This window comes from Phyllobates terribilis, unplaced genomic scaffold, assembly GCF_046119375.1.
Source record: "Phyllobates terribilis strain yellow unplaced genomic scaffold, ASM4611937v1 Scaffold_12__6_contigs__length_324123572, whole genome shotgun sequence".
Taxonomy (NCBI): domain Eukaryota; kingdom Metazoa; phylum Chordata; class Amphibia; order Anura; family Dendrobatidae; genus Phyllobates; species Phyllobates terribilis.
The window spans coordinates 76056245-76082467 of record NW_027362772.1 but is presented as its reverse complement, the minus strand read 5'-3'; the positions used below and the strand labels follow the sequence as shown (position 1 = coordinate 76082467).

Genomic DNA, 26223 nt, shown 5'->3' with positions numbered 1-26223 from the left:
CACCACGTCCTGAACCAGCAAGTGTTAAAACGAGTGACGTCGCATGCCTGCGCGTGCTCGTGTGAACACCATCTCCTCCTCCTCCGGTCACTGAACTCTCTTTAGATAGCTGCCTCCCGTAACTGATAGTCGAGGTTTCAAAGCATTCCTGAATTGTAGTGTAAGGGAGAAAGAATCTGTGACGAATTGAGGTGTACTCTTCGTCTTATACAGAGAAACCTCATAAGGAGGTGTTGTGCTGTCAGAATCTGTGACGAATTGAGGTGTACTCTTCGTCTTATACAGAGAAACCTCATAAGGAGGTGGTCTGCTGTCAGGGTCCATGACGGATTGAGGTGTACTCTTCGTCTTATACAGAGAAACCTCATAAGGAGGGGTTCTGCTGTCAGTCAGGGTGCCGTGGTGAGTCGTACTGTAAAGTTGCCATTCAAGGTTAGGAAAAAGGGATAGATGAGGGGTCTCTCTGTCTTATCAGTGTATTGAGGAGTACTCTACACTGACGGGTGGCGACCTGTGGACTGCACCAGTGATCTGAGTCGCGACAGATCATTGCATTCTATAAGAAAATGTTGCGTATATTTAAATTTGAAAGATCTCGTAAGTTGCGGAATGCTGCTGTGGGAGTTAAGCCAATTAGTGGAGTTACGGGAAGGCAAGAAGAATGTTAGGAATTTGTATAACATGATAAGCTTATCCAGTACAGGCAGGCTTTAGCCTTCAGTGTAGAAAGAATGTGTTACACAGAAATTGGGAAAGCTGGGTGAGGACTTCTGCACCAGGCTCAAGCACATCTTAGAGTAGCGAGTGATTTGAAGTCTGAAGGCTGGAAAGAAGTAGATGGTGTGGGGGGGACAGAGAATGCCGAGCCTTTGTTCGGATACATGAAAGCTGCAGACTGTGATTTGTTATGTGCCCCCAAAATGGCCGTTGCACCTTTGATGCCTGTCACTACACCGAGCCCTCAGCCACCGCCCTATAATGGTGCCAACAACAAATCACCAGAGGGGTGGACGTGTCGGGTGTGTGGAGAGCAAAACCCACCTTGGGCGGAGTTCTGCTGTGTCTCTGGGGCGGGCCGCCCATGGCACGATGCCCAGCCTGCCTCCAAGAACAATCCCACTCCACCTCCTCCCTCCAACGGCCATCTTACTACACCTTTTCCTGCCTCCAAGAACAATCCCACTTCCACTCTAACTCCTCCCTCCCACGGCCATCTTGCTACACCTCTTACTTGTTGTGGGAGGCCCGGAAAGCCCCAATCCGGCCTATATCCACTACTAGATCCGTCCGGTGCATATTACCAGCCCGCAGTCCCAGAGCACCCATCTGAAGCTAATGTGACACCCTCTGCTCCAGTCCACGATGCTGAGACGCTTCCCCTGTTTCCTATGGGAGTCACCCACAACCCTGGGGATATCCTCCTCAACTCCCCAGAATTTCAGGCCAGACTGCTCTCCTTCCGCCAACATACTGTTACTCAAGACGATACGGAGCCAGATGAGGGATGGGCTCAAGATACTCCAGCCCCCCCTCCTTTACCCCATACGTCTCCTATGGCATCCTCCACCCCACATCTATTACCCGTACTCCGGCCCTTGCTCCAAGCAACTGCTGAAAGAACACCACCCCCCCAGCCTCTCAGAAGTTTGGGACCCCTGCCGCTCCCGTAATCTAGTAGACCCATCAGGACGCCCTGTCACTCTGTCAATAGGCTATGGTGACATCCTTACACATCGGGTGGGGGCCATAGTCAACCCTGCAAACATCTGTATGAGCCATGTTGGAGGATTGGCTCGCAAAATTTCCCTTGCTGCTGGTTCTACTCTGGCTGCAGAATGCCAGGCTCATTTAGCCGAAAACGGAGAGCTTTCACAAGGCCAGACCTTAGTCACCCGTGCGGGTAGACTGCCCGCTGATGTCATCATACATGCAGTGGGTCCTATTTATGACTCCCGGAACCCTGAAGAGTCACGTTCCACTCGCGCATCTACCATCCGTTCAGTACTCCTTCATGCAGGAAAATTGAGTCATCAGGATATGCCCAGATGCACTTTAGCGATACCACTCATATCTTCTGGAATTTTCGGCTACCCACTCGGGCCGTGCTTGGAGGAACACGTACTGGCCCTCAAGGAAGGCATAGAGACCCTCCCTCATGGATTGGACTCGATACGCATTGTCTGTGTCCGTAGTCCAGCAGTTCATGTTGCTATGCCTTTGGCCCTTGAGCTACTAGTGGCAACCTCCTCCCCGACACCGATTCCCAATGCGGTTCTGTTGCCTGAAGAATCCTCCCTAGCGGCCACCCCAAACACCACCAAGGAACAAGCGACGCTGCCCGGTCCTCAACAAGTTCCTGGACCTTTAGGGATGATTAAATATCAACCCTTTACCCCAATACAAGTAGACACTCTGGTCTCAAAGCTTCTTGATCCCGATAAATCTCCCATGCAGTATGCTAGACGCTTGGACACAACCAGAGCCATTTATGGTGCAACCGGGGCTGATTTGGCAGGTATCACATCTGTGAAGGCCAAGGAATATTTCTTGCCTACTATCGAAAAGGCCATGGATTCCACAAAAGCAGGATCTCTTAGTATGTATGAATCCGGCCTAGAATACATGAAACAGTTAAAGGCCTGGGCTCAGGATCGCTTGTCAGATCAAGCTGGGTCTGTACAAGATGTTCAACAAGACCCTGATGAATCTGTGGAAAGATATGCTGCAAGACTCAGCATGCATTTTGAGGATCTCGGATACAGTCCTCACGTCAAGACGCAGGCCGCCCTGTTGGTTCAGGCCCTAGTAGATGGCCTACAAGACGCTCTCAGAGATGAAGTCCTGAGAGTACGGCCCGAGATTCGTTCTTCTTCTTTCAACGACGCGGTGGACATCGTTAAAGCTTTCCAAAAATCAATGCTAAAAATGAAAAAGGATACTAAGCCAAAGAAGAAAACCGCTCCTGCCATGGTATATCAAGCTCAAGAAAGCTACCCACCCCCTGGCAACCAACATGGAATCAAGTGGGTAATGGTTAAAGGCACAGGTGATGATACTCCTCCCACATATAGAAAACAAGACAGAAGAGATGACAAGGGACCATCTAGAAACAGAAGACAATCTCGTGATTCTGGAGGACGAATGTTGTGTTGGGAGTGTGGTAGCCTTGACCACATCCTCAGAGACTGTCCAACCCGCAGACAGTACCATGACCGGTCGTTCCGTGACGGTCCACACAACCATGGACCTTCCCGTGAACCATCTCATCCACGCCAATGACGGCTCGGTCAACCAGTGTCCACTTTCCCGGCTACGCATCTCACGGCCGCCTGTGGGACTGTCACTTTACAGGTGGACCATCAACCACTGGAGTTCCTGGTGGACACTGGGGCGGCCACATCTGTCATTTCCTCTGCACAGCTCCCTCCTTCTGTATCCCTATCACCGGATACCCTCACCTGTGTTGGGGTGGAAGGCCAACATGTTTCCTCTCCACTCACAGTCCCTGTGTCTGCAGGACTGTTCACCGGAGTACTCACAAGATTCTTGGTCTCTGAAACTTGCCCTGTCAATCTGTTGGGAGCCGATCTCTTAGAGCGGATGAAGGCAACAATTACCTTCGGAAACCATGGTATGGAGCTTCTTTTGCGGGACCCTCATTCCGAACAAGGGACTGAAGACCGCTGTGTTCTTAAAGCCTTCCCTCTCATGATGATGACCATACAACCTCACACTCTTCTTGATATCTCACAGTTCCCTCACTCTCTGTGGTCCAGTGGGCCAGAGGACGTCGGCCTCCTGCAGGTTCCCCCGGTCCGAGTACACCTCAAGCCTGGACACAGGTACCCACGGTTGCCACAATACCCCCTCAAGGCTGCACAAGAACAAAGCTTGGGTACCCAAATCGCTTCCCTCCTGGAATCAGGAGTCCTTGTCAGATGTGTATCTCCATACAATACACCCCTCTTTCCTGTAAAAAAGAGAACCGTTCCGGGAGAGTCTCCAAGATACCAGTTGGTTCAGGATCTCAGAGCCGTCAATGCAGCTACCATTTTAGAAACTCCAGTGGTACCTAACCCAAACACCCTCTTGTCTCAGCTGCCTCCAACGGCCACCTTGTTTACGGTGTTAGATCTGGCCAACGCCTTCTTCAGTATACCCTTACATGAAGATTCGTGGTTTCTTTCTGCCTTCACCTTTCAAGGAGCACAGCTTACATGGACCAGGACTCCGCAAAGAGCCCAGAACTCTCCTAACCAATTCACTCATTCTATGAAGTCTATTCTGGAGCCATGGGTTCAAGAGAACCCTCAGGTCACCCTTCTACAGTATGTGGATGATCTTTTACTCTGTGGCACTGAAGAAAATTTGCCAGAGATGTCAGCATCCCTATTCTGGTTTCTTCACTCAGCTAACTGTAAAGTCTCGAAAGGCGAAGTCCAATGGTGTCTGCCCAAGGTCATTTTCCTCGGACATTGTATATCACAAGGTGCTAGACATCTGACTGAAGAAAGAAAACAAGCCATCATGGATATCACCTTCCCAACCACCTACTCCGCTATGCAGACTTTCCTTGGCCTCATCACTTACTGCAGGCAATGGATCCCTGATGCCTCAAAGCTCATGCAACCTCTGTACGACTGTCTCAAGGATGAAGGCTCAGTTTGGCTTCATGCTGAAGATCCACGTGTTTCTCATCAACACAGACTATGTTTTGACCGCCTTAAACAGGCTGTTGTCTCTGCCCCGGCCTTGGGCTTACCAGACTATACTCAGCCATTTCACCTTTTTGTCTCGGAATCGGAAGGTCATGCCTCTGGAGTTCTAGCACAACGCTATGATCATAAGTATCGGCCTTTGGGCTACTACTCAGCCCGCCTGGACCCTGTCGCCCGAACTGCCCCCACGTGCCTTAAGGCGGTCCACGCTGCTCACATCCTCCTTGACAAGTCAGCTGATATCGTCCTTGGACATTATCTAGTTATACAGGCCGGCCATGATCTCTCAGCTGTTCTGCAACAAACATCTCCGAAACATCTAACCAACCAAAGACACCTGCGGCTGCAGTGTTCCCTATTGTTGCCCTCCAATATAACATTTACCAGATGTCTGACTATCAATCCTGCCACTTTGCTTCCACCTTCTAGGGGGGAAGGTGAAGAGGGTGAAGGTCCATTGGTGGAACCTCATGATTGTATAAAAATTTTGCAGGAAGAGACTTCTGCTCCAGAGAATATGGTAGCACATCCGCTCGCAGACCCTCAAGGGAAGTTCCACACGGGATATGCTGTCACAACGGACCTAACAGTCCTCAAGGCTGAAGCTCTACCACCATACATGTCTGCACAAGAAGCTGAACTTGTGGCTCTCACAGAGGCCTGCCACCTGGCAGCAGGAACAAAGGCGAATATGTATATACCGATTCCAGGTATGGACATGGAATTTGCAATGATTCTGGACTCTTGTGGAAGTCTAGAGGATTCATCACAGCTGCAGGTACACCAGTGAAACATGTCTCATGGATTAAGGCCCTAATGAAGGCCCTGGAACTACCCATTCAGGTTGCTGTTATCAAGGTCAAGGCTCATGGAAGACTAGAATCCAGAGAAGCCAGGGGCAACCACCTAGCTGACCAAGCAGCCAAGACTGCAGCAGTGGAGAATGTGTCATCAAAGTGGCAGGAAAAGGAAGAAGAGATGGGGGAGACCCTGCAAACCGTAGCTGTGGCGCTCACTAGAGCAAGAGCCAAAGAACAGCCGGCGGAAGACCATACAAGTCCAGCGGAGACACGAGTGGAATCCAGGGGGGTCAAGATGCCTGAAGAAAAATTGTGTGAGGAACAAAGGAAGACCCCCCACTGAAGAAGTCAAGCAATGGAAAGCGGCAGGAGCTGTGCTGGCAGGTCGCAAAGATTCAAAGGTCAACTCGACTCTTTACCAAGTGGATGGGAAGCCTTGCTTGCCTAGACGCATGTACTCAGCTGTGGCAGCATGGGCTCACGGGCCTACACACAGAGGAAAGAATCAAGCCTTGGCATGTATCAAGAAACTGTACTTTGCACCCGGAATCTCTTCCACTGTGACTGCGTACTCAAAATCCTGCTCTGTCTGCGCTACCTGCAACCCAACGTGTGCGGCACGGGTCCCTCTCCAACACCTGGCTAAACCAGACTACCCTTGGCAGAGAATACAAGTCGACCATATCCAAATGCCTAAAGCAGGAAAATAGGAGTACGTTTTGGTAGCCGTGGATATGTTCTCAGCCTGGCCCGAGGCCTACCCGGTTGTCAACATGACTGCTAAAGTCACAGCCAAGAAACTGATCACCGAAATTGCCTGCAGATTTGGAGTTCCCCAAGTCATAGAATCGGATCAAGGACCAGCTTTCACAGCAAATATCTACGAAGAACTCTGGAACATGTTGGGAACAGATTTGGGTCTCCACACTCCATACCATCCTGCCAGTTCAGGCAAAGTGGAGAGAATGAATTCCACACTCAAGACCCAGCTCTTGAAAATGACCTAAGATCATCCCCTCCCCTGGCCCGACCTACTCCCCATAGTATTGTATCATATCACACACACTCCTCAGGCCAAACATGGGCTGACTCCCTATAAAATTTTGTTTGGGACCCCACCCAAGATAGGAGAGATTAGGCCCCAAGAGTTGTCTGAAACACATGATAGAGTGGTAAAATTTGTGATTGCCTTGTCTAGAGAATTGACTAACACCCGCTCTCCAGTATCTGCTTCTCTCCCAGAATCTACAGGTGATGCAGTACATGATTTCATCCCAGGCGATCTAGTGTATGTGAAGAAGTTTGTCCGGAAAGACTGCCTCCAGCCGCGGTTAGAGGGACCGTACACTGTGCTTCTCACCACCCCGACGGCTCTGAAGCTTGAGGGCAAGAGCACCTGGATTCACGCCTCCCACTGCAAGAGAGACAGAACGAGTCTATAAAAGATGACTACCTTCTTCTATATCCTTTCCATATGCTTACTGTCTGTCCCAGGGTGGACAGCTACCACACAGGGGTAGATACCTCCTTCTTCTCAGGTTGGTTGGGAGGGCTCAAGGGATTCTTCCAACAAGTTTGTCTAGTAATGGGAGGTCTACTAGTATTGGGCCTGGTGGTCCTGTGCTGCATAGTCCCCTTATACAGGAAAGCTATAACCAATGCTGTCCCAACCTCCGGGACCTTTCTGAATCAAGAGAAAATATGGAGAAATACACTCCTTTGAACAAGCCTGACCAGCCCCCCCATGACAAAGTCCAATTGAGAGATTTAGTTTAGGGACAGTTGGGAGAACTCCATGTGTCACCCAGGATAGGGCTCGATTGTCTGGGGGCGTCCCATAAGGGGGCAGCTTCTAAGATGATTGGGTGAAGAAATCCACCTCCCCTCTCCCCACACATGGACAGTCTCAAAGGCCCCGAAGCAAGGGAAAGCTTAGTGTTTAGGGGGGAATGTCGGGGTAAAAGAGAATATATATTTTTTGCAACTTTTATACTTTTGTAACTTTTATACGCTTTTTTGCTAATGTACTAACCACCATTTTGTGTCTTATAACAATAAGCTTTCCTTGCTACGTATTACTTAAATCGAAACTTAAACTAAGACAGTTCCAGTGTTGCCAAGACTTATTTCAGAGAAACGAAACAAGATTATAAGCTGACGGCTGCAATATCTGCCCAGAGACTGAGATAAGGAGATGTGGACCAATCAGGAGTGGCCAGACACTGGACTTTCATGGCTTACCCCGCCCCGGACAACCCCTTTCCCCTCCCCATTATGTAGTGTATTTAGGTTTGTGTATGTAGGAATAAACACAGAACATTGTTGAGAACGTTGTCTGTAGTAGTCTTTTGAGCGTGCTCTGAGTTTGAACCAGCTTGTTGTCTGACTCATTCTTTGAATGGTTGACCCATGCTCATAGCCTTAATTTGGAGTGACTGGAGGACGAGTGGAATGTCATCACGACCCTCACAAGAATCCTCAAAACTTTGAAAAGTATGTGATCCACCCATTGAAACCTTCATCAGGACTGATGACCAAAATCAAGTGTGATCTCTTCCTGAAAAATTACATATGTATCATTTAGAAATCCAGTTACGGAAATTGGAGATTTCTTTGTCTCAGAAGTTTATGGGAAACCAGAGGTATTACTAGCAGCATTTTGGCTCCAATCCTTCAAGGCTCTCCCAACCATCTCATGCCATTTTTTAGTACTGCTGCCCTACAGTGTCACAGAGAGCCCTTTGGGCCCTTCAGAAAGTACGACCACGGTGTAATTGAAACCTTTGCATCTCTTACAGCTGAAAAGATTAGTTCTACACTATGAATAATTTTTGTTCAATTTACCGAAGTTTGATATTTCAACATAAAGCTTTCCTACCCGCTAATAAGACATCAAGCATTTACCTGCAGGCCGTATACAGTAATCTTTGCCGCTGGTAATATGGTTTCCCAAGGCACCGCATATTATATCAGACTTTAATGAATTGACTCTAACAGTACAATACCAGACAATTTCCACAGCTGGAAACTCGTTTACAATGCATTCAATCACAGTAATAGATCAGAGGCTGTATATTCAAGGTGTGGAAAGACAAATCTGTGTTTCGACTTTCTAACATGGAAAACCACTGCCTAGTCAATGTAAGGCTTCGAAAGAGTATGCGTGAAAGGTAATGCATACTTTCCAACTTTCAGAAAGAGAGATACATATGGCTAGTGAACCCAGTGAATCTACCCACACAGTATGGGACCTCTTTCATGGCCCCCATACAGTATGATGACCCCCCAGTACACAGTATAATGCCCAGACAGCACCCCACATACCATATTATACCCTAGATTCCAACATACACAGTTTGATGCTCACACAGCCTCTCTCACACTGTCCTCAATACATAGATTCAGGACATACCCTCGACTTCCCGGGACAGCACCTCAAATTCATGGCTGCCCCACTGGATCTGGGACAATTTGGAGGTATTCATAATATACTGTGTGTTTCCACCTAGATGGATGTGGTTCATAATTTATTCCTTTTTTCCAAATATAATATTTCCTGGACATACCTATCCTCTGTACTAAAAATCCAAAGATACGTGAATAAACTAAGGTTATTTGGGTTTTGTTTATAGAATAACATCTCAAAAAATAAAAAAATCAGTTCTTCTACAGGTGACGTAGATTGTGGTTGCTTGGTAATATCGTAGACATTTGGACTTCCTACAATTGACTTACCAACTCTTGGTCGGCTCCCAGAAAAATGGGGAGATCTCCTAGACTACCAAAAGAGATGGCAAATCTCTTGGGCTTCGATAAGACCTTCCGGAAAGTAGAGTTTGCAAAAGATTTCTTGTGCCTCAACAGCTCTGAATAAAAGGGAATGAGTCACTTGAGGGGTGGAAAAGGGGCAATGGAGTGGGTAGAGAACCAACAGATGGTGGTCACCTATAAAGGAAGGCATGGTCATAGCCAATGTCTCCCAGATGCCAGCTTCCAAAGCTCACAAATATGACCTTAATTGTCCTTGTGGAGCCACAAAGTGTTTTTTTTTTATTTGCCTGGTGGCGAAACTTGCCACAATTGCCCTTTGGGTTTTGTTTTCACTTCCATTGGGTTCCATACAGATGCTGTCTCTGTTGACTCTCTTGGTTAGTTTACTGGGCAGTATTTTTTGCAGTATTTTTTACTTCAATGTCAAGTTTGGTGAGGATTTCACAAAGAAATTCCCATCATTATTTTTCCGCGCTATTGTCTACAAAACCCCGTTGGCGAGAAACCTGTGGACTTCCCTTTTACATAATTAAAAAGAACATTCAGAATTTTTTTTAAAATGGTTTTAGATGTGAATTAGAAGAGGATCCTTCTTCAAAATTCAAGGCTAAAAAATAGAGTCAGAATGTGAGCATCAGCACTGTTCACACCATCAGAATTATATCAACTGATTTTTCCATAATCTCAAACAGCAAATTTGATGGACATGTGATACTTACAGCTCTCCTGATCTGCTTCTCTCTTCTCAGATAGTGGAATCAACTAGTCGGATTGTGTATTGTCCACTATTATACTTGGCTTCTCCCGAGGTGGGGAAGATTTTGTCACAAAACTGGTCAAAGCTTTCTCCTGAAAAGATCAATGAAAAGAGTAAATCCTTTAACATCATGAACCAGGTTCACTTACAGCTGATCTGTCAGGTCTCTCATCTCCTACCGCTAAATTTGCAGGTGGCAAAGCGCTCCATCGCTGCTCTATGCTATCACCTTAGCACAACTGTCTAATACTAATAGGATAAATGGAACGCTGTGTAAATAGCAAGGTGTGGTCCTCTTCTGTCACTGCAGGATTCAGATGTTGTGCTCAGGGAAATATAATTTTCCAAGATCTAAAAAGTTGTTTAGCAGCCGTTGTGAGTCACAGAGAAAGCCTGTGAGACCTGCTATTCTGCCCACTAATAGAGAAAGCCTGTGAGTCCTGCTTCCCGCACCCACTAATATGGAAAGCCTGTGAGTCCTGCTTCCCCCATCCACTAATATGGAAAGCCTGTGAGTCCTGCTTCCCGTACCCACTAATATGGAAAGCCTGTGAGTACTGCTTCCCCCATCCACTAATATGGAAAGCCTGTGAGTCCTGCTTCCCCCACCCACTAATATGGAAAGCCTGTGAGTCCTGCTTTCCCCCACCCACTAATATGGAAAGCCTGTGAGTCCAGCTTCCCCCACCCAATAATATGGAAAGCTTGTGAGTCCTGTTTCCCCCACCCACTAATATAGAAAGCATGTGAGTCCTGCTTCCCCCACCCACTAATATGGAAAGCATGCAAGTCCTGTTTCCCCCACCCACTAATATAGAAAGCCTGTGAGTCCAGCTTCCCCCACCCATTAATATGGAAAGCCTGCGAGTCCTGTTCCCCCATCCACTAATATGGAAAGCCTGTGAGTCCTGCTTCCCCCACCCACTAATATAGAAAGCCTGTGAGCCCTGTTTCCCCCACCCATTAATATGGAAAGCCTGCAAGTTCTGCTTCCCCCACCCACTAATATGGAAAGCATGTGAGTCCTGCTTCCCCCACCCACTAAAATGGAAAGTCTGTGAGTCCTGTTTCTCCCACCCGATAATATAGAAAGCCTGTGAGCCCTGTTTTCCCCACCCACTAATATGGAAAGCCTGCAAGTTCTGCTTCCCCACCCACTAATATGGAAAGCCTATGAGTTCAGTTTCCCCCACCCACTAATATAGAAAGCCTGTGAGTCCTGCTTCCCCACCCACTAATATGAAAAGCCTGTGAGTCCAGCTTCCCCCACCCACTAATATGGAAAGCCTGCAAGTCCTGCTTCCCCCACCCACTAATATGGAAAGCATGTGAGTCCCGTTTCCCCCACCCACTAATATAGAAAGCCTTTGAGTCCTGCTTCCCCCACCCACCAATATAGAAAGCCTGTGAGTCCTGATTCCCCAACCCACTAATATGGAAAGCCTGTGAGCCCTGTGTCCCCCATCCACTAATATAGAAAGCCTGTGAGTCCTGGATCAATCACCCACTAATAAGGAAAGCCTGTGAGTCCTGGTTCCCCCACCCACTAATATGGAAAACCTGTGAGTCCTGTTTCCCCAACCCACTAATATGGAAAGCCTGTGAGCCCTGTTTCCCCCACCCACTAATATGGAAAGCCTGTGAGTCCTGGATCAATCATCTACTAATAAGGAAAGCCTGTGAGTCCTGCTTCCACCACCCACTAATATAGAAAGTCTGTGAGCCCTGTTTTCCCCACCCACTAATATAGAAAGTCTGTGAGTCCTGGATCAATCATCTACTAATAAGGAAAGCCTGTGTGTCCTGCTTCCACCACCCACTAATATGGAAAGCCTGTGAGTCCTGCTTCCCCCACCCACTAATATGGAAAACCTGCGAGTTCTGCTTCCCCCACCCACTAATATGGAAAGCTTGTGAGCCCTGATTCCCGCACCCACTAATATAGAAAGGCTGTGAGTCCTGCTTCCCCCACCCACTAATATAGAAAGCCTGTGAGTCCTGCTTCCCCCACCCACTAATATGGAAAGCCTGTGAGTCCTGATTCCCCCACCCACTAATATGGAAAGCCTGTGAGTCCTGCTTCCCCCACCCACTAATATGGAAAGCCTGTGAGCCCTGTTTCCCGCACCCACTAATATATAAAGCCTGTGAGTCCTGCTTCCCCCACCCACTAATATGGAAAGCCTGTGAGTCCTGCTTCCCCCACCCACTAATATGGAAAGCCTTTGAGCCCTGTTTCCCGCACCCACTAATATAGAAAGGCTGTGAGTCCTGCTTCCCCCACCCACTAATATAGAAAGCCTGTGAGCCCTGTTTCCCCCACCCACTAATATAGAAAGCCTGTGAGGCCTGCTTCCCCCACCTACTAATATAGAAAGCCTGTGAGTCCTGGATCAAGCATCCACTAATAAAGAAAGCCTGTGAGTCCTGCTTCCCCCACCCACTAATATGGAAAGCCTGTGAGTCCTGCTTCACCCACCCACTAATATGGAAAGCCTGTGAGCCCTGTTTCCCGCACCCACTAATATATAAAGCCTGTGAGTCCTGCTTCCCCCACCCACTAATATGGAAAGCCTGTGAGCCCTGTTTCCCGCACCCACTAATATAGAAAGGCTGTGAGTCCTGCTTCCCCCACCCACTAATATAGAAAGCCTGTGAGTCCTGCTTCCCCCACCCACTAATATGGAAAGCCTGTGAGTCCTGATTCCCCCACCCACTAATATGGAAAGCCTGTGAGTCCTGCTTCCCCCACCCACTAATATGGAAAGCCTGTGAGTCCTGCTTCCCCCACCCACTAATATGGAAAGCCTTTGAGCCCTGTTTCCCGCACCCACTAATATAGAAAGGCTGTGAGTCCTGCTTCCCCCACCCACTAATATAGAAAGCCTGTGAGCCCTGTTTCCCCCACCCACTAATATAGAAAGCCTGTGAGGCCTGCTTCCTCCACCTACTAATATAGAAAGCCTGTGAGTCCTGGATCAAGCATCCACTAATAAAGAAAGCCTGTGAGTCCTGCTTCCCCCACCCACTAATATGGAAAGCCTGTGAGTCCTGCTTCACCCACCCACTAATATGGAAAGCCTGTGAGTCCTGATTCCCCCACCCACTAATATGGAAAGCCTGCAAGTCCTGCTTCCCCCTTACACTAAGAAAGATAGCCTGTGAGACCCCATGGAAAAGTAAACCCTAAGAGTCAAGCTTTCCTCTCCCACATATATTGATTGACCATTTAGATCTTTTTTTTGTATTTGTTTTATACAGATGGAGCTGTCAATGATGGGGTATCAGAAGATGAAGCAGGTCTCATGCACTCTATTAGTGGGCAGTGCAGCAGGACTCACAGGCTTTCTCTATTAGAATATGTTTCGTTCCCTCTTCATATATATGACATATATTTAAATATATATACATACGATGAAGGAAATAAGTATTTGATCCCTTGCTGTTTTTGTAAATTTGTCCACTGACAAAGACATGAACAGTCTATAATTTTAAGGGTAGGTTAATTTTAACATTGAGAGATAGAATATCCAAAAAAAATCAAGAAAATCACATTGTATAAATTAGATAAACTTATTTGCATTTTGCAGTGAGAAATAAGTTTTTGATCCTCTACAAACCATTATAAGTTCTGGCTCCTACCGACCAGTTAGACGCTCCTAATCAACTAATTACCTGCATTAAAGACAGCTGTCTAACATAGTCACCTGTATAAAAGACTCCTGTCCACAGACTCAATTAATCAGTCAGACTCTAACCTCTACAACATGGGCAAGACCAAAGACCTTTCTAAGGATGTCAGGGACAAGATCATAGATCTGCACAAAGCTGGAATGGGCTACAAAACCATAAGTAAGACGCTGGGTGAGAAGGAGACAATTGTTGGTGCAATAGTAGGAAAATGGAAGAGATACAAAATGACTGTCAATCGACATCGATCTAGGGCACCATGCAAAATCTCACCCTGTGGGGTATCCTTGATCATGAAGAAGGTGAGAGATCAGCCTAAAACTACACGGGAGGAACTTGTTAATGATCTCCAGGCAGCTGGGACCACAGTCACCAAGGAAGCCATTGGTAACACATTACGCTCTAAAGGTTTAAAATCCTGCAGTGCCCGCAAGGTCCCCTGCTCAAGAAGGCACATGTGCAGGCCCGTCTGAAGTTTGCCAATGAACACCTGGATGATTCTGTGAGTTATTGGGAGGTGGAAACATTCTGTTTTGGGGGTGTTTCTCTGCTAGGGGCACAGGACTACTTCACCGCATCAATGGGAGAATGGATGGAGCAATGTACCGTAAAATCCTGAGTGACAACCTCCTTCCCTCCGCCAGGACATTAAAAATGGGTCGGGGCTGGGTCTTCCAGCAAGACAAAGACAATGACCCAAAACATACAGCCAAGGCAACAAAGAAGTGGCTCAAAAAGAAGCACATTAAGGTCATGGAGTGGCCTAGCCAGTCTCCATCCTTAATCCCATAGAAAACTTATGGAGGGAGGTGAAGCTCCGAGTTGCCAAGCGACAGCCTCAAAATCTTAATGATTTAGAGATGATCTGCAAAGAGGAATGGACCAAAATTCCTCCTGACATGTGCACAACCCTCATCATCAACTGCAAAAAACATCTGACTGCTGTGCTTCCCAACAAGGGTTTTGCCACCAAGTATTAAGTGTTGTTTGCCAGAGGGATCAAATACTTATTTCTCACTGCAAAATGCAAATACATTTATCTAATTTATACAATGTGATTTTCTTGATTTTTTTGGGGATATTCTATCTCTCAATGTTAAAATTATCTCACCCTTAAAATGATAGACTCTTCATGTCTTTGTCAGTGGGCAAACTTACAAAACAAGCAAGGGATCAAATAATTATTTCCTTCACTGTATATGTTCCACGTGACATAGTTCTGTAGCCAACATCAGGGTCCTATCAGTCCAGTGTCTGTATCATCTCATATTGTGAATCCAAGGTGGCAAACATGAAAACCCCATTATAAAACCTTTTATTAAAAAAATAAATCCCCACAAAGTAGAAAATGAATATACAGTCATGGCCGAAAATGTTGGCACCCTTGAAATTGTTCCAGAAAATGAAGTATTTCTCCCAGAAAATTATTGCAATTACATGTTTTGTTATACACATGTTTATTTCCTGTGTGTGTATTGGAGTAACACAAAAAAAACTGAGAAAAAAAGGCAAATTGGACATAATTTCACACAAAACCCCCAAAATGGGTAGGACAAAATTGTTGGCACCTGTCCAAAATTGTGGGTAAACAATTTTTTTTCAAGCATGTGATGCTCATTCAAACTCACCTGTGGCAAGTAACAGGTGTGAACAATATGAAAATCACACCTGAAACCAGATAAAAAGAGAAGTTGATTCAGTCTTTGCATTGTGTGTCTGTGTGCACCACACTAAGCATGAAGAACAGAAATAGAAGAAGAGAACTGTCTGAGGACTTGAGAACCAAAACTCCTGAACAATATCAACAATCTCAAGGTTACAAGTCGATCTCCAGAGATCTTGATGTTCCTTTGTCCAAAGTGTGCAATATGATCAAGAAGTTTAAAATCCATGGCACTGTAGCTAATCTCCCTGGATATGGACGGCAGAGAAAAATTGATGAAAGGTTTCACCGCAGGATAGTCTGGATGGTGGATAAGCAGCCCCAATCAATTACCAATTCAAGCTGTCCCACAGGCACAGGGTGTTATGTTCTGCTACCAAAGCTAAGGAAAGAGAGGAGATCTGTCCCTACTATAAGACTCAGCTGAATCCCTACGATGTAACAGGGAACCTGATCCTGCGATCAGACCTGCTAAAGTCCTAATCTAGTCTGTACGAAGACCTATAGATGTGGGGAGGGAATCCCTACAAGTACTAAGGACTGGGAGGAATATGGGACACCTCCTAACAGAAATAGTAGCAGACAGACGAACAAACAAAATAGATAGAACATAGAGGTCCGTAGACCAAGCAAACTAACAGAGTTAGATACAGAGCACAGGCTAGCTAGAAAGTAGATATACAATGAAGTCCAGCAAAGCCAGAAGGGCGGAGCAGGATTAAATAGGCCAACAAAGTCATGTGACCAGCAAAGGAAAAAAAACCTAACAGCAAGGTTCTAACAGTACCCCCCCTTCTAAGAGGATCCTCCGGATCCCCTAGGACCAGGCTTATCAGGAAATCTCCTGTGAAACGCTCTGATAAGTCTGGACGCGGAAACATCATCTGACCTCACCCAAGAGTTATCCTCGGGTCCGAAACCTTTCCAGGCCACAAGATACTGCAAACTACCTCTATACCGTCTAGAGTCAAGGATGCGAGAAATTTCATATTCCCCGTCCTCCACCACCGGAGGAACAGAGGCAGAGGCGTCACCATCCGACACAACAGCTTTTTTTAACAGAGAGACATGAAAGACCGGATTAATTCTCCAGGAGGTAGGAACCTCCAACCTAACAGCAGATTGGTTGACAACCTGAAGCACCTTAAAGGGCCCTACAAACTTGGGACCCAATTTCTTAGAAGGAATCCTCAACCGCAGATTCCTAGAGGACAACCAAACCATGTCACCAACAGCGAACAAAACCTCCTGTCGTTTCCTATCAAAGTAGTCTTTAGATTTTCTGTTGGCCTCCTGAAGATTACCACGCACATCCGTCCAAACTCTTTCCAAATCACCGGAAAAATTCTCCTCCTCAGGCACGGCAGATCCCAACTTGGAGAACGACCCAAACGACGGATGTCTCCCAGAACAACAAAAAAAAGGCGAACAACCAGCAGAAGAAGATGTATGATTGTTCAGAGCAAATTCGGCAAGTGGCAGAAACTCAGACCACCCCTCTTGATTGTCTGCCACAAAACAACGCAAGAACTGCTCAACATCCTGGTTTTTCCTTTCTGTCTGGCCATTAGATTCAGGATGATATCCGGACGAAAACGACAAATGAATTCCCAACCTGTCACAAAAGGCACGCCAAAAACGAGCCACAAACTGAGGACCCCTATCAGAAACAATGTCAGTAGGAACGCCATGAAGTCTGACAATTTCCTTGACAAAGGCCTTAGCGAGAGTTTTAGCGCAGGGCAGTTTGACGAAGGGAACCAAGTGACACATCTTGCTAAAACGGTCCACGACCACCCAGATGACAGTAAAACCCTCAGAGGGGGGAAGGTCAGTTATAAAGTCCATAGCCAAATGTGTCCAAGGAGCACTGGGGACCTCCAAAGGACAAAGCAACCCCGCAGCAGGAGTATGTGAGGACTTAGATCTAGCACATATAGTACATTGGCGCACCCACTTAATGACTTCCTTCTGCCATCCAGGCCACCAAAAACTGCGACCCACCAGTCTCTTGGTCTCAGAGATTCCGGGATGACCTGCCAACCGAGATTCGTGACACTCAACAAACAAATCTCTCCTAAAGGTCCCAGGCACAAACAACCTCCCATGAGGAGTGTTAGATGGGGCATTCTCCTGAGCTTTAAGAATCTCATCTTCCAAAACGGAGTCTAAAGCAGCTATCACAACACCTTCTTGTAAAATGTTTTCCTCTTTCTCAGCACCGACTATGGGAGAAAAACTGCGAGATAAGGCATCCACCTTAACATTCTTAGTACCAGGGATGTAAGTAACGGAGAAATTAAACCGCGAGAAAAACAGTGCCCACCTAGCCTGACGGGCATTCAGGCGCTTGGCAGCATCAAGATATATCAGATTTTTATGATCCGTAAGAACCTGAACGGGAAATTCCGCACCTTCCAAGAAGTGGCGCCAGTGTTCAAATGCGAGTTTAATAGCCAATAATTCCCGATTACCAATATCGTAATTCAGTTCAGTCTCCGAAAATTTTTTTGAAAAAAAGGCACAGGGATGTAATCCATCCCCGTTATCCTGAGACAATACTGCGCCAACCCCCACAGAGGAAGCATCAACCTCAACCAAAAACGGCCTAGTAACATCAGGCTGCATAAGGATGGGAGCAGAGGTGAATCTCTCCTTGAGATACACAAAAGCTTCAATGGCCTCAGAAGACCACTGAACCGCATCAGCACCTTTCCTGGTGAGATCAGTCAGAGGTTTGACAATACTAGAAAAATTTTTTATGAATTTTCTGTAGTAATTGGCGAAACCCAAAAACCTCTGTATCGATTTCAAACCAATAGGCCTAGGCCATTCCTGCACAGCCTGAACCTTAACCGGATCCATCTCAAAACCTTTGCTGGAGATAATGTAGCCCAAAAAACTAATTCTCTGTACAGCGAACTCACATTTCTCCAGCTTAGCAAAAAGCGAATTGTCCATTAATAACTGTAATACCTCACGCACGCTCCGCCAATGAGACTCCAGATCTGGCGAATAAATCAAAATGTCATCCAAATACACAACCACATTTTTACCGATCAAAGGTCTAAGGATGTCATTAATCAGATTCTGAAAAAATGCAGGAGCATTAGTAAGACCAAAAGGCATAACCAGATTCTCAAAATGACCCACAGGAGTGTTAAAAGCAGTCTTCCATTCATCACCCTCCTTCATGCGCAACAGATTGTATGCCCCCTTAAGGTCAATTTTAGAGAACCACTTGGCCCCCATTAACTGGTTAAACAGATCAGGAATCAATGGCAGTGGGTAAGGATTGCGTACCGTAATTTTGTTAATCTCACGAAAATCCAGACAAGGACGTAAACCGCCGTCCTTTTTTTTTACAAAAAAAAATCCAACCGCCACAGGAGACTTAGAGGGCCTAATGTGACCGGCGGCCAAACTTGTCTGTATGTATTCCTCCAAAGCCTTCCTCTCAGGAATAGTAAGGTTAAATAAACGACTTTTAGGAAGAGTCGCTCCAGGGACAAATTCAATAGAACAATCATAGTCTCTATGGGGAGGCAAAACCTGCGATTCCTTCTCAGAAAAAACTCTCCAAAAATCCTGAATAGGAACAGGCAATTCTCCCCTATCCAAAGCTGCAATACGCCCATTACAACACTTGTCATAACATTTATGGCTCCAGGATTTAATTTCACTGGTAGACCAATCCAGTACAGGATTGTGAAATTTTAACCAGGGCAAACCCAATATTACTGGAGAAGGCAAGTTATTCAACACTACCAAATCCAATTTCTCATGGTGAACACCATTAATAGTGAGAGGAAATTCACTGACCTTGAGAGTAATATTCTTCAAAGGGGAGCCATCCACAGAAACCACAGCAATGGGGGATGATAAAGGTTCAGGTTTTAAATTGAGTTTTTCCACGAATCCCCCATCAATTACATTCAGTGTAGACCCGCAATCAACAAACACCCGAAATTCCATTAATTTTTTCTGAGCAATCGTGGAAGCAGCTAAAAATATACCCTTGGAATTTAAACAGGCAATACGGGCGTGACTGACCATTTTTTTTTCTTTCTTCATCCGAAGCTCACAGCCTTTAATCAAATGACCAGATTTTCCACAATAGAAGCACAAGCCTTCCGAAAAACGACGGTCTTTTTCTTGAGAGCGAGGTGCCACCGATCCAATCTCCATCGGTTCACCACTGTTAGTACACACATTATCATAACCAGAAACTGACATAGCAGAGGATTTGCTCTCATTAACCCTAGCACGCAGTCTTCTATCCACCCGTATAGCTAATTGCATAGCCTGTTGCAAATCCTCAGGTGTAGGATAAGCAATTAGCAGGTCTTTAACCCTTTCACTGAGCCCAGCAAGAAATAGACTTTTCAGAGCAGAATCGTTCCACCCTGTTTGAGTGGACCAACGACGAAAATGTGTACAATATTTTTCCACATTACCCGATCCTTGTTTTAGACGTCTCAACTCAGTCTCAGCTGATGCGACACGGTCAGGATCATCATATAATAGTCCCAAAGCAGAAAAAAAACTATCCACTGATCTGAAGCATGAATCACTAGGTTGCAAAGAAAAGGCCCACTCCTGAGGCTCTTTGCGCAAAAGTGACATTATGAACCCTACGCGCTGGGATTCATCCCCAGAGGACTTAGGTCTCAAACGAAAATACAATAAGCAAGCATTTTTAAATGAAAAAAATTCTCGGTGTTCACCAAAAAATAAATCCGGCAAACATACCTTAGGCTCCAAGAAATGTGCTCCAGGACAGTTACTCACGTGCTGACGGAGTTCGGCCACCTCCAGAGAGAGTCCCTGCAGGCGATGAGCCAAATCCTGAACCGACACCATGATGGAACAGAAAAATCTTTCCTTAGAGAATTTGCAGGCTGGACTTACTGTTATGTTCTGCTACCAAAGCTAAGGAAAGAGAGGAGATCTGTCCCTACTATAAGACTCAGCTGAATCCCTACGATGTAACAGGGAACCTGATCCTGCGATCAGACCTGCTAAAGTCCTAATCTAGTCTGTACGAAGACCTATAGATGTGGGGAGGGAATCCCTACAAGTACTAAGGACTGGGAGGAATATGGGACACCTCCTAACAGAAATAGTAGCAGACAGACGAACAAACAAAATAGATAGAACATAGAGGTCCGTAGACCAAGCAAACTAACAGAGTTAGATACAGAGCACAGGCTAGCTAGAAAGTAGATATACAATGAAGTCCAGCAAAGCCAGAAGGGCGGAGCAGGATTAAATAGGCCAACAAAGTCATGTGACCAGCAAAGGAAAAAAACCTAACAGCAAGGTTCTAACACAGGGTGCATCAGTGTCAGCGTGAACTATCCATCCACATTTGAATGAAATGAAACGCTAAGGCAGGAGACCCAGGAGGACCCCACTGCCGACACAGTCATAAAAAAGCTAGACTGCAGTTTGCAAAATGCACATGAGTAAGCCAAACTCCTTCTGGGAAAGCATCTCGTGGATAGATGAGACCAAGAAAGAGTTGTTTGGTAAAGCACATCATTCTACTGTTTACAGAAAACCAAATGAGGCCTACAAAGAAAACAACACAGTACCTACAGTCAAATATGGTGGAGGTTCAAAGATGCTTTGGGGTTGTTTTGCTGCCTCTGGCACTGGGTTCCTTGACTGTGTGTAAGGCATTATAAAATCTGAAGATTACCCACGGATTTTGGGTCGCAATGTAGTGCGCAGTGTGAAAAACCTGGGTCTGCGTCCTAAGTCATGAGTCTTCCAGAAGGACAATGACCCCAAAGATACTTCAAGAAGTGCCCAGAAACGGATGGAAATAAAGCGCAGGAGAGTTCTAAAGTGGCAGCAATGAGGCCGGATCTAAATCCCATTGAACACCTGTGGAGAGATCTTAAAATTGCTGTTGGGAGAAGACACCCTTCAAATATGAAAGACCTGGAGCAGTTTGCCAAAGAAAAGTGGTCCAAAATTTCAGTTGAGAGAAGCTTGTTGTTTATGGGAAGCGATTGATTGCAGTTATTAATCCAAACAGTGTGCAACCAAATATTAAGTTGAGGGTGCCAACAATTTGGTCTGGACAATTTTTTTTTTTTGTGCGAAATTATGTCCAATTTCCCTTTTTTGTTTTTTTCCTGTTGATCCAATACAAACAAAGGAAACAAACATGTGTATAACAAAACATATGGAATTGTAATAATTTTGTGTGAGAAATACTTCATTTTCTAGAACTCTTTATAGTCATCAACCAAACCAGATATCTTTACCTCAACTAGTTGATGCCAATGTTCTATTGGTTTTCTGGGATTTGCCAGCATCTCATTCCAATGTTCCCTTCCTGGCATGTCCGCATCACTGCCCACACGACACATTCCAATAACCTCATTGTGACCTATACTGTAAAAATGCAATGAAATAAAGGAATTACATCTCAATTACTTGATGAAAACCACAAACTGTGTTGACATTTCACACAGCAGTGTTAAAACCTTTAGTTAAACCTTTTTATGATAACTTTTCTAAGTAACAAAAAAACAAGTGTAGGAAGGACCACATCGAATATTAACATCACCTGTTTACACAGAACCAAGAAAGAAGAGAATGCTCAATTTTGATTATTGTCTCGTCTAAATGGACCTTAATTCGATGGCTGTGTGATGGGAAAAAAGGGATTTGGCCTTATCATTTTTCAAAAATAGCGTCATAGATCAATGTGTGGTCAGCAGACTGCAATAATGAGTACATCGTTTGGTGAAACTATGACGAAATAAGACCAAGTCCTTACCAATCATAATCCATAACTGCAATGGTGAGGCTCACATGGTCCATATTCTCATTAGGAATGTCAAACACAAGCGCCTCATTATAGGTTGGGTTCAGCGTATTCTTCTTTATAGATGTTTTTCGCTTTTTCAGCCTCCGGCCTTCACAAATGAGAGATGCTTTCACGTATGGATCTTTAAGACAAAGAGGAAAAACAAGAAAGATTATGATACATTGTGAACTGGAGCTGATATGAAGAATATTCCTACTTGATGGTAAGAGTCCAGACAAATGGAGTCAGGAGGTTATTGACCATTTTAGCAGATGTACGAGTAAATTGATTTGTAATATTCATTTGTAATGTATAAGTTAGCGACAAGGTTAAAATTGATAGCATACTGGAAAAAGCATTGCTTGTGCCCATATAACAAGATTGTGTTGAGCTTCTGTAAAGATTTGCTTCATAAATTCCCTGAAGAAAACTTCTTTTGAAGGCTCAAGTTTAAGCCTTGACCCTACGACCATCTAAATTGTTCCCATCCTAATGGTTTGTCTTCAGTAAGAATGTTCAATTGGGTTGACGTCAAGCGATTGACTTGGCCATCGAAGAATATTCTATTAATTTACTTTAAGAAGAATTTATGTGGGTTTTTAGTATTTTTTTGGGCCGTTATCCATTTGGTCATTTAGCTTCATTCTAAAGATTCAGAAAGGGGATGAAAGAATTAAAAAAAAATTCTACACACCTTTCCACTGCCCTCACCTGTCCAGCATCTTCGGCACTTCTGGCACTGACTAGACCTCACAAAGTCATGACATTGCGAGGAAAACGCACATCATAATCTCAGGCCTAGTCACAAGATGTCATAAGACTTAGACAAATGCCCGAGAGACCAAAAATGCCAAAAGGTAGAGTTGGGTAGAATACCGGATCGGAACAGGGCTTGACGGCAGGACAGGTAAGGTCTGGAGCCGAATATAATTTACTTTCTTAACTGTTTTTCTATGTTCTAGGTTATTCGGAGCACAATAAGGCATATTTGATCCACATCCGGTCTGACGAATCCGAATTTCGGCAGATTAGCTCATCACTAGCCGGTATCATTGGCAGGTATAAAAGCCCATGCCATAAGATGTTTCCACCATGTGTGAACAGTGAGGTCGTATTTCTCCGATCTCTAGCCCTTTCTTTGCTTTTTTGTACTTTTTGTTACCATTCTGGTTCAAGTTATTCTTAATTATATAGGATTTTATTTCAGAACTGGGCTAATCCGGCCTTCCTGTTCTTGAGGGTTACCAGGGTTTTGCTTTCTGAACTGTCTCCAAGACGTGATGCTGGCTGTGATTAATAATTGATTTTCATCACTCAAGTATTGCTACCAATCTGAAGTCATAACACATGTGAAGATTGGAAGTTTCCTCATATTCATCATGAGAAGACTCTTGAGTAGGTGGACATATCAGTGTCAAATTCTACAATCAAAAGATGCCTTCAAGAAAGTAAATCTCCCTTCCATCCTCTCCCACATCTTTAAGTTTGCTACTGCGTTTCGTTTTTTTACGAAGGTCCAAAATTGTTGATAGGGCCACTTCTTAATTTTCTCTCCGCTCATGTTGGAAACTTCCAATTTTGCACTTTCAAAAACTTTTTCAAATCTAATCACAAAGCTGATATATTGTCTTACTTAAACTAAATCCATCCCATCGCTCCAGGAAGGCATAGGCAGGAAGAACACGAAGAACGCAGATTCGGATAATTCTTAATATGAGCAACTTTCAATCTTCAAACATGTTGTTGTGACTGCAGATTGGTAGCAATACTTCAGTGATGAAAATTAATTATTAATCACAGGAACTTCGTGTCTAAGAGATAGGTCTGAAATGTTCTTCCTAATTTCTCTAAAGCCGTCCAAGTGCTCATTCTTTAGGCCATGAAATATTTAGTGTAAGTTTGTAAAAATAATCTCAATCATACAGCAAAATTCATTCTCTTACGCAACCATAATGCTAATTCCACTTGATATAAAGACATCAATAAACATGTAGAATATGACAGATTATCCACTTAGTATTACAATACTGTTTTAAATCTTTATTGTTTATTCATAGGCCATTTTTGGCTTAATAGGTTTATCCAGCACAATATTTTCTTCTTTTTTTTTAACTATGGGCCTAAAAACTAACAGGCAGGAAGTTGCTAACTACCTGCCTGCTCTACCCGGCACAGAGGGGTCATTGATGGCTCCTGCTGGCAAATCAGCTTCTGAACATCAACAGAGCAGCTCTTCTCCTTCCGAGCCGCTCTGTTAACGGGGCGCGTCTGCCAATGTCATGCTGACTTGACAGCCAGCTCCCCGCAGTTAGGCAGCGGGGAGCTGGCTGTCAATCAGCTTGACGTCAGCAGTCACACACTGTCAACAGAGCAGAGTGGAAGAGAAGCCGCTGCACTGTTGATGTGACTTCAGTGGAACCCACTGAATTGCAGGCAGGAGCAGTCTGTGATGGGCATCAGGCACATCAGGTAGGCATATAGAAACAACTTTCTTGTTAGTTTTTAGGCCCATGGTAAAAATAAAATAAAAAAAGTCCAGAATAACTCCGATGGTTTAACTTTAGAGGGTGCTACTGTGACACATAACAGGACAAGAGTAATATAAATGGCATATACAAGGTTGGTAATTTTGTTTCCAACAGCTGGTAGTTTCAGCAACATGATACGCATTTTTTGGGAATCCTCCTAACTAGGTTGACACGTTCTCACTTTTTTGTATCAAACCATCAAGATCAGATATATCAACTAATGGAGGACAATGGAGTTTTACTTCCTACTTGTACATAAATCTCACTTTATCTCAAGACATAAGCGTGGCGAACAATAGCAATACCTGAGAAGCCAGTCAGATCCATTGCCTTCAGGTTCGATGCTTTAATGATGGTGACAGTAAGGCGGCCGGCAGTCGGGAGGTAACACAGCGAAAAGTTGATTTCACCCAAGTCGGCTTTCTCCTTAAAATGCAAAACAGACTTTGAATGTTTCCTGTTTTTACAGCAATATTATTTTTAGAAGAGGGGCAATTAGGAAGTGAAACGGTTCCGCAATTAAAACCAATTAAAAGAAAACTACGACACAAGGTGTAGACACTTCACCAGATGTTTCCGCGGCTCAATTAACAACCTTGAGTAACTTATGTTATGCACACGCCCGGGCTGAGCGGCGTGTGCGTGTGATTGTAGTGATTCCACTGGACCATGAACCGGAGAGTGCCTGGAGGGGCGTGACTAAGTATCTGGCCGATCCGACCAAGATGGCACGACGGCATACGACGCCAGTGCACCAGGGAGAAACCGGGCAGAGGGACCAGGTGCTACTCCAGGTCAAACTCCGGACACGGGGGTTGACCCACACAGGGATTACTGGATCAGGCTGGTTAGGCTGGCGCACAGACTGGAGGGTATAGGCAGGCACGACTGGTATGCAGGCAGGCGGGTAAAGGCAAGCGCAGCTAGAGTGCAGACAGGGAGGCACTAGCAGGTAGGAACACAGGCGGGATAGGACCCAGTACACACTGGGACTCAGGAACAATACAGGTAGAGGGGTACAGGCAAGCACAGCTAGAGTGCAGACAGGGAGGCACTAGCAGGTAGGAACACAGGCGGGATAGGACCCAGTACACACTGGGACTCAGGAGCAGGCAGGTTAGGCTGGCACAGACTGGTGGATATAAGCAAACACGGCAGGTATGCAGATGGGTGGATACAGGCGAGTATGCAGGCAGGGAGGTACTGGCCGAAAGGACGGGCTGGAGCACAGAAAGGTTAAGACCCAGTACAGACTGGGTCACAGAACCGCAGATGCGGTAGACAACCACAGCAGAGAGGGAACGCCCGAAGCGGTGGGCAAGAACAGAGCAGGACGGGGCTGCAGGAGCAGCGAGCACAAGCAGGGCAGGACAGGACTGCCGGAGCAGCGGGCAGAAGCAGGGCAGGACAGGACAGGACTGCCGGAGCAGCGGGCAGAAGCAGGGCAGGACAGGACTGCCGGAGCAGCGG

At 45.5% G+C, this 26223-nt stretch overlaps 1 protein-coding gene across 3 annotated transcripts in view; it reads right to left on the bottom strand.

Moving 5' to 3' along the window:
* Positions 1 to 26223, bottom strand: part of SYT3 (synaptotagmin 3) — a 288139-nt gene that overhangs the window by 23253 nt on the left and 238663 nt on the right. For all 3 annotated transcript variants that reach the window (XM_073655996.1, XM_073655997.1, XM_073655998.1), the window contains 4 exons: positions 25059 to 25179; positions 22196 to 22367; positions 21678 to 21807; positions 10009 to 10138 (listed from right to left, as the gene is read on the bottom strand). In XM_073655996.1, coding sequence (XP_073512097.1) covers positions 10052 to 10138; positions 21678 to 21807; positions 22196 to 22367; positions 25059 to 25179 — 510 coding nt within the window. In that variant the 3' untranslated portion in view covers positions 10009 to 10051. The remainder of the gene's footprint in view (positions 1 to 10008; positions 10139 to 21677; positions 21808 to 22195; positions 22368 to 25058; positions 25180 to 26223) is intronic.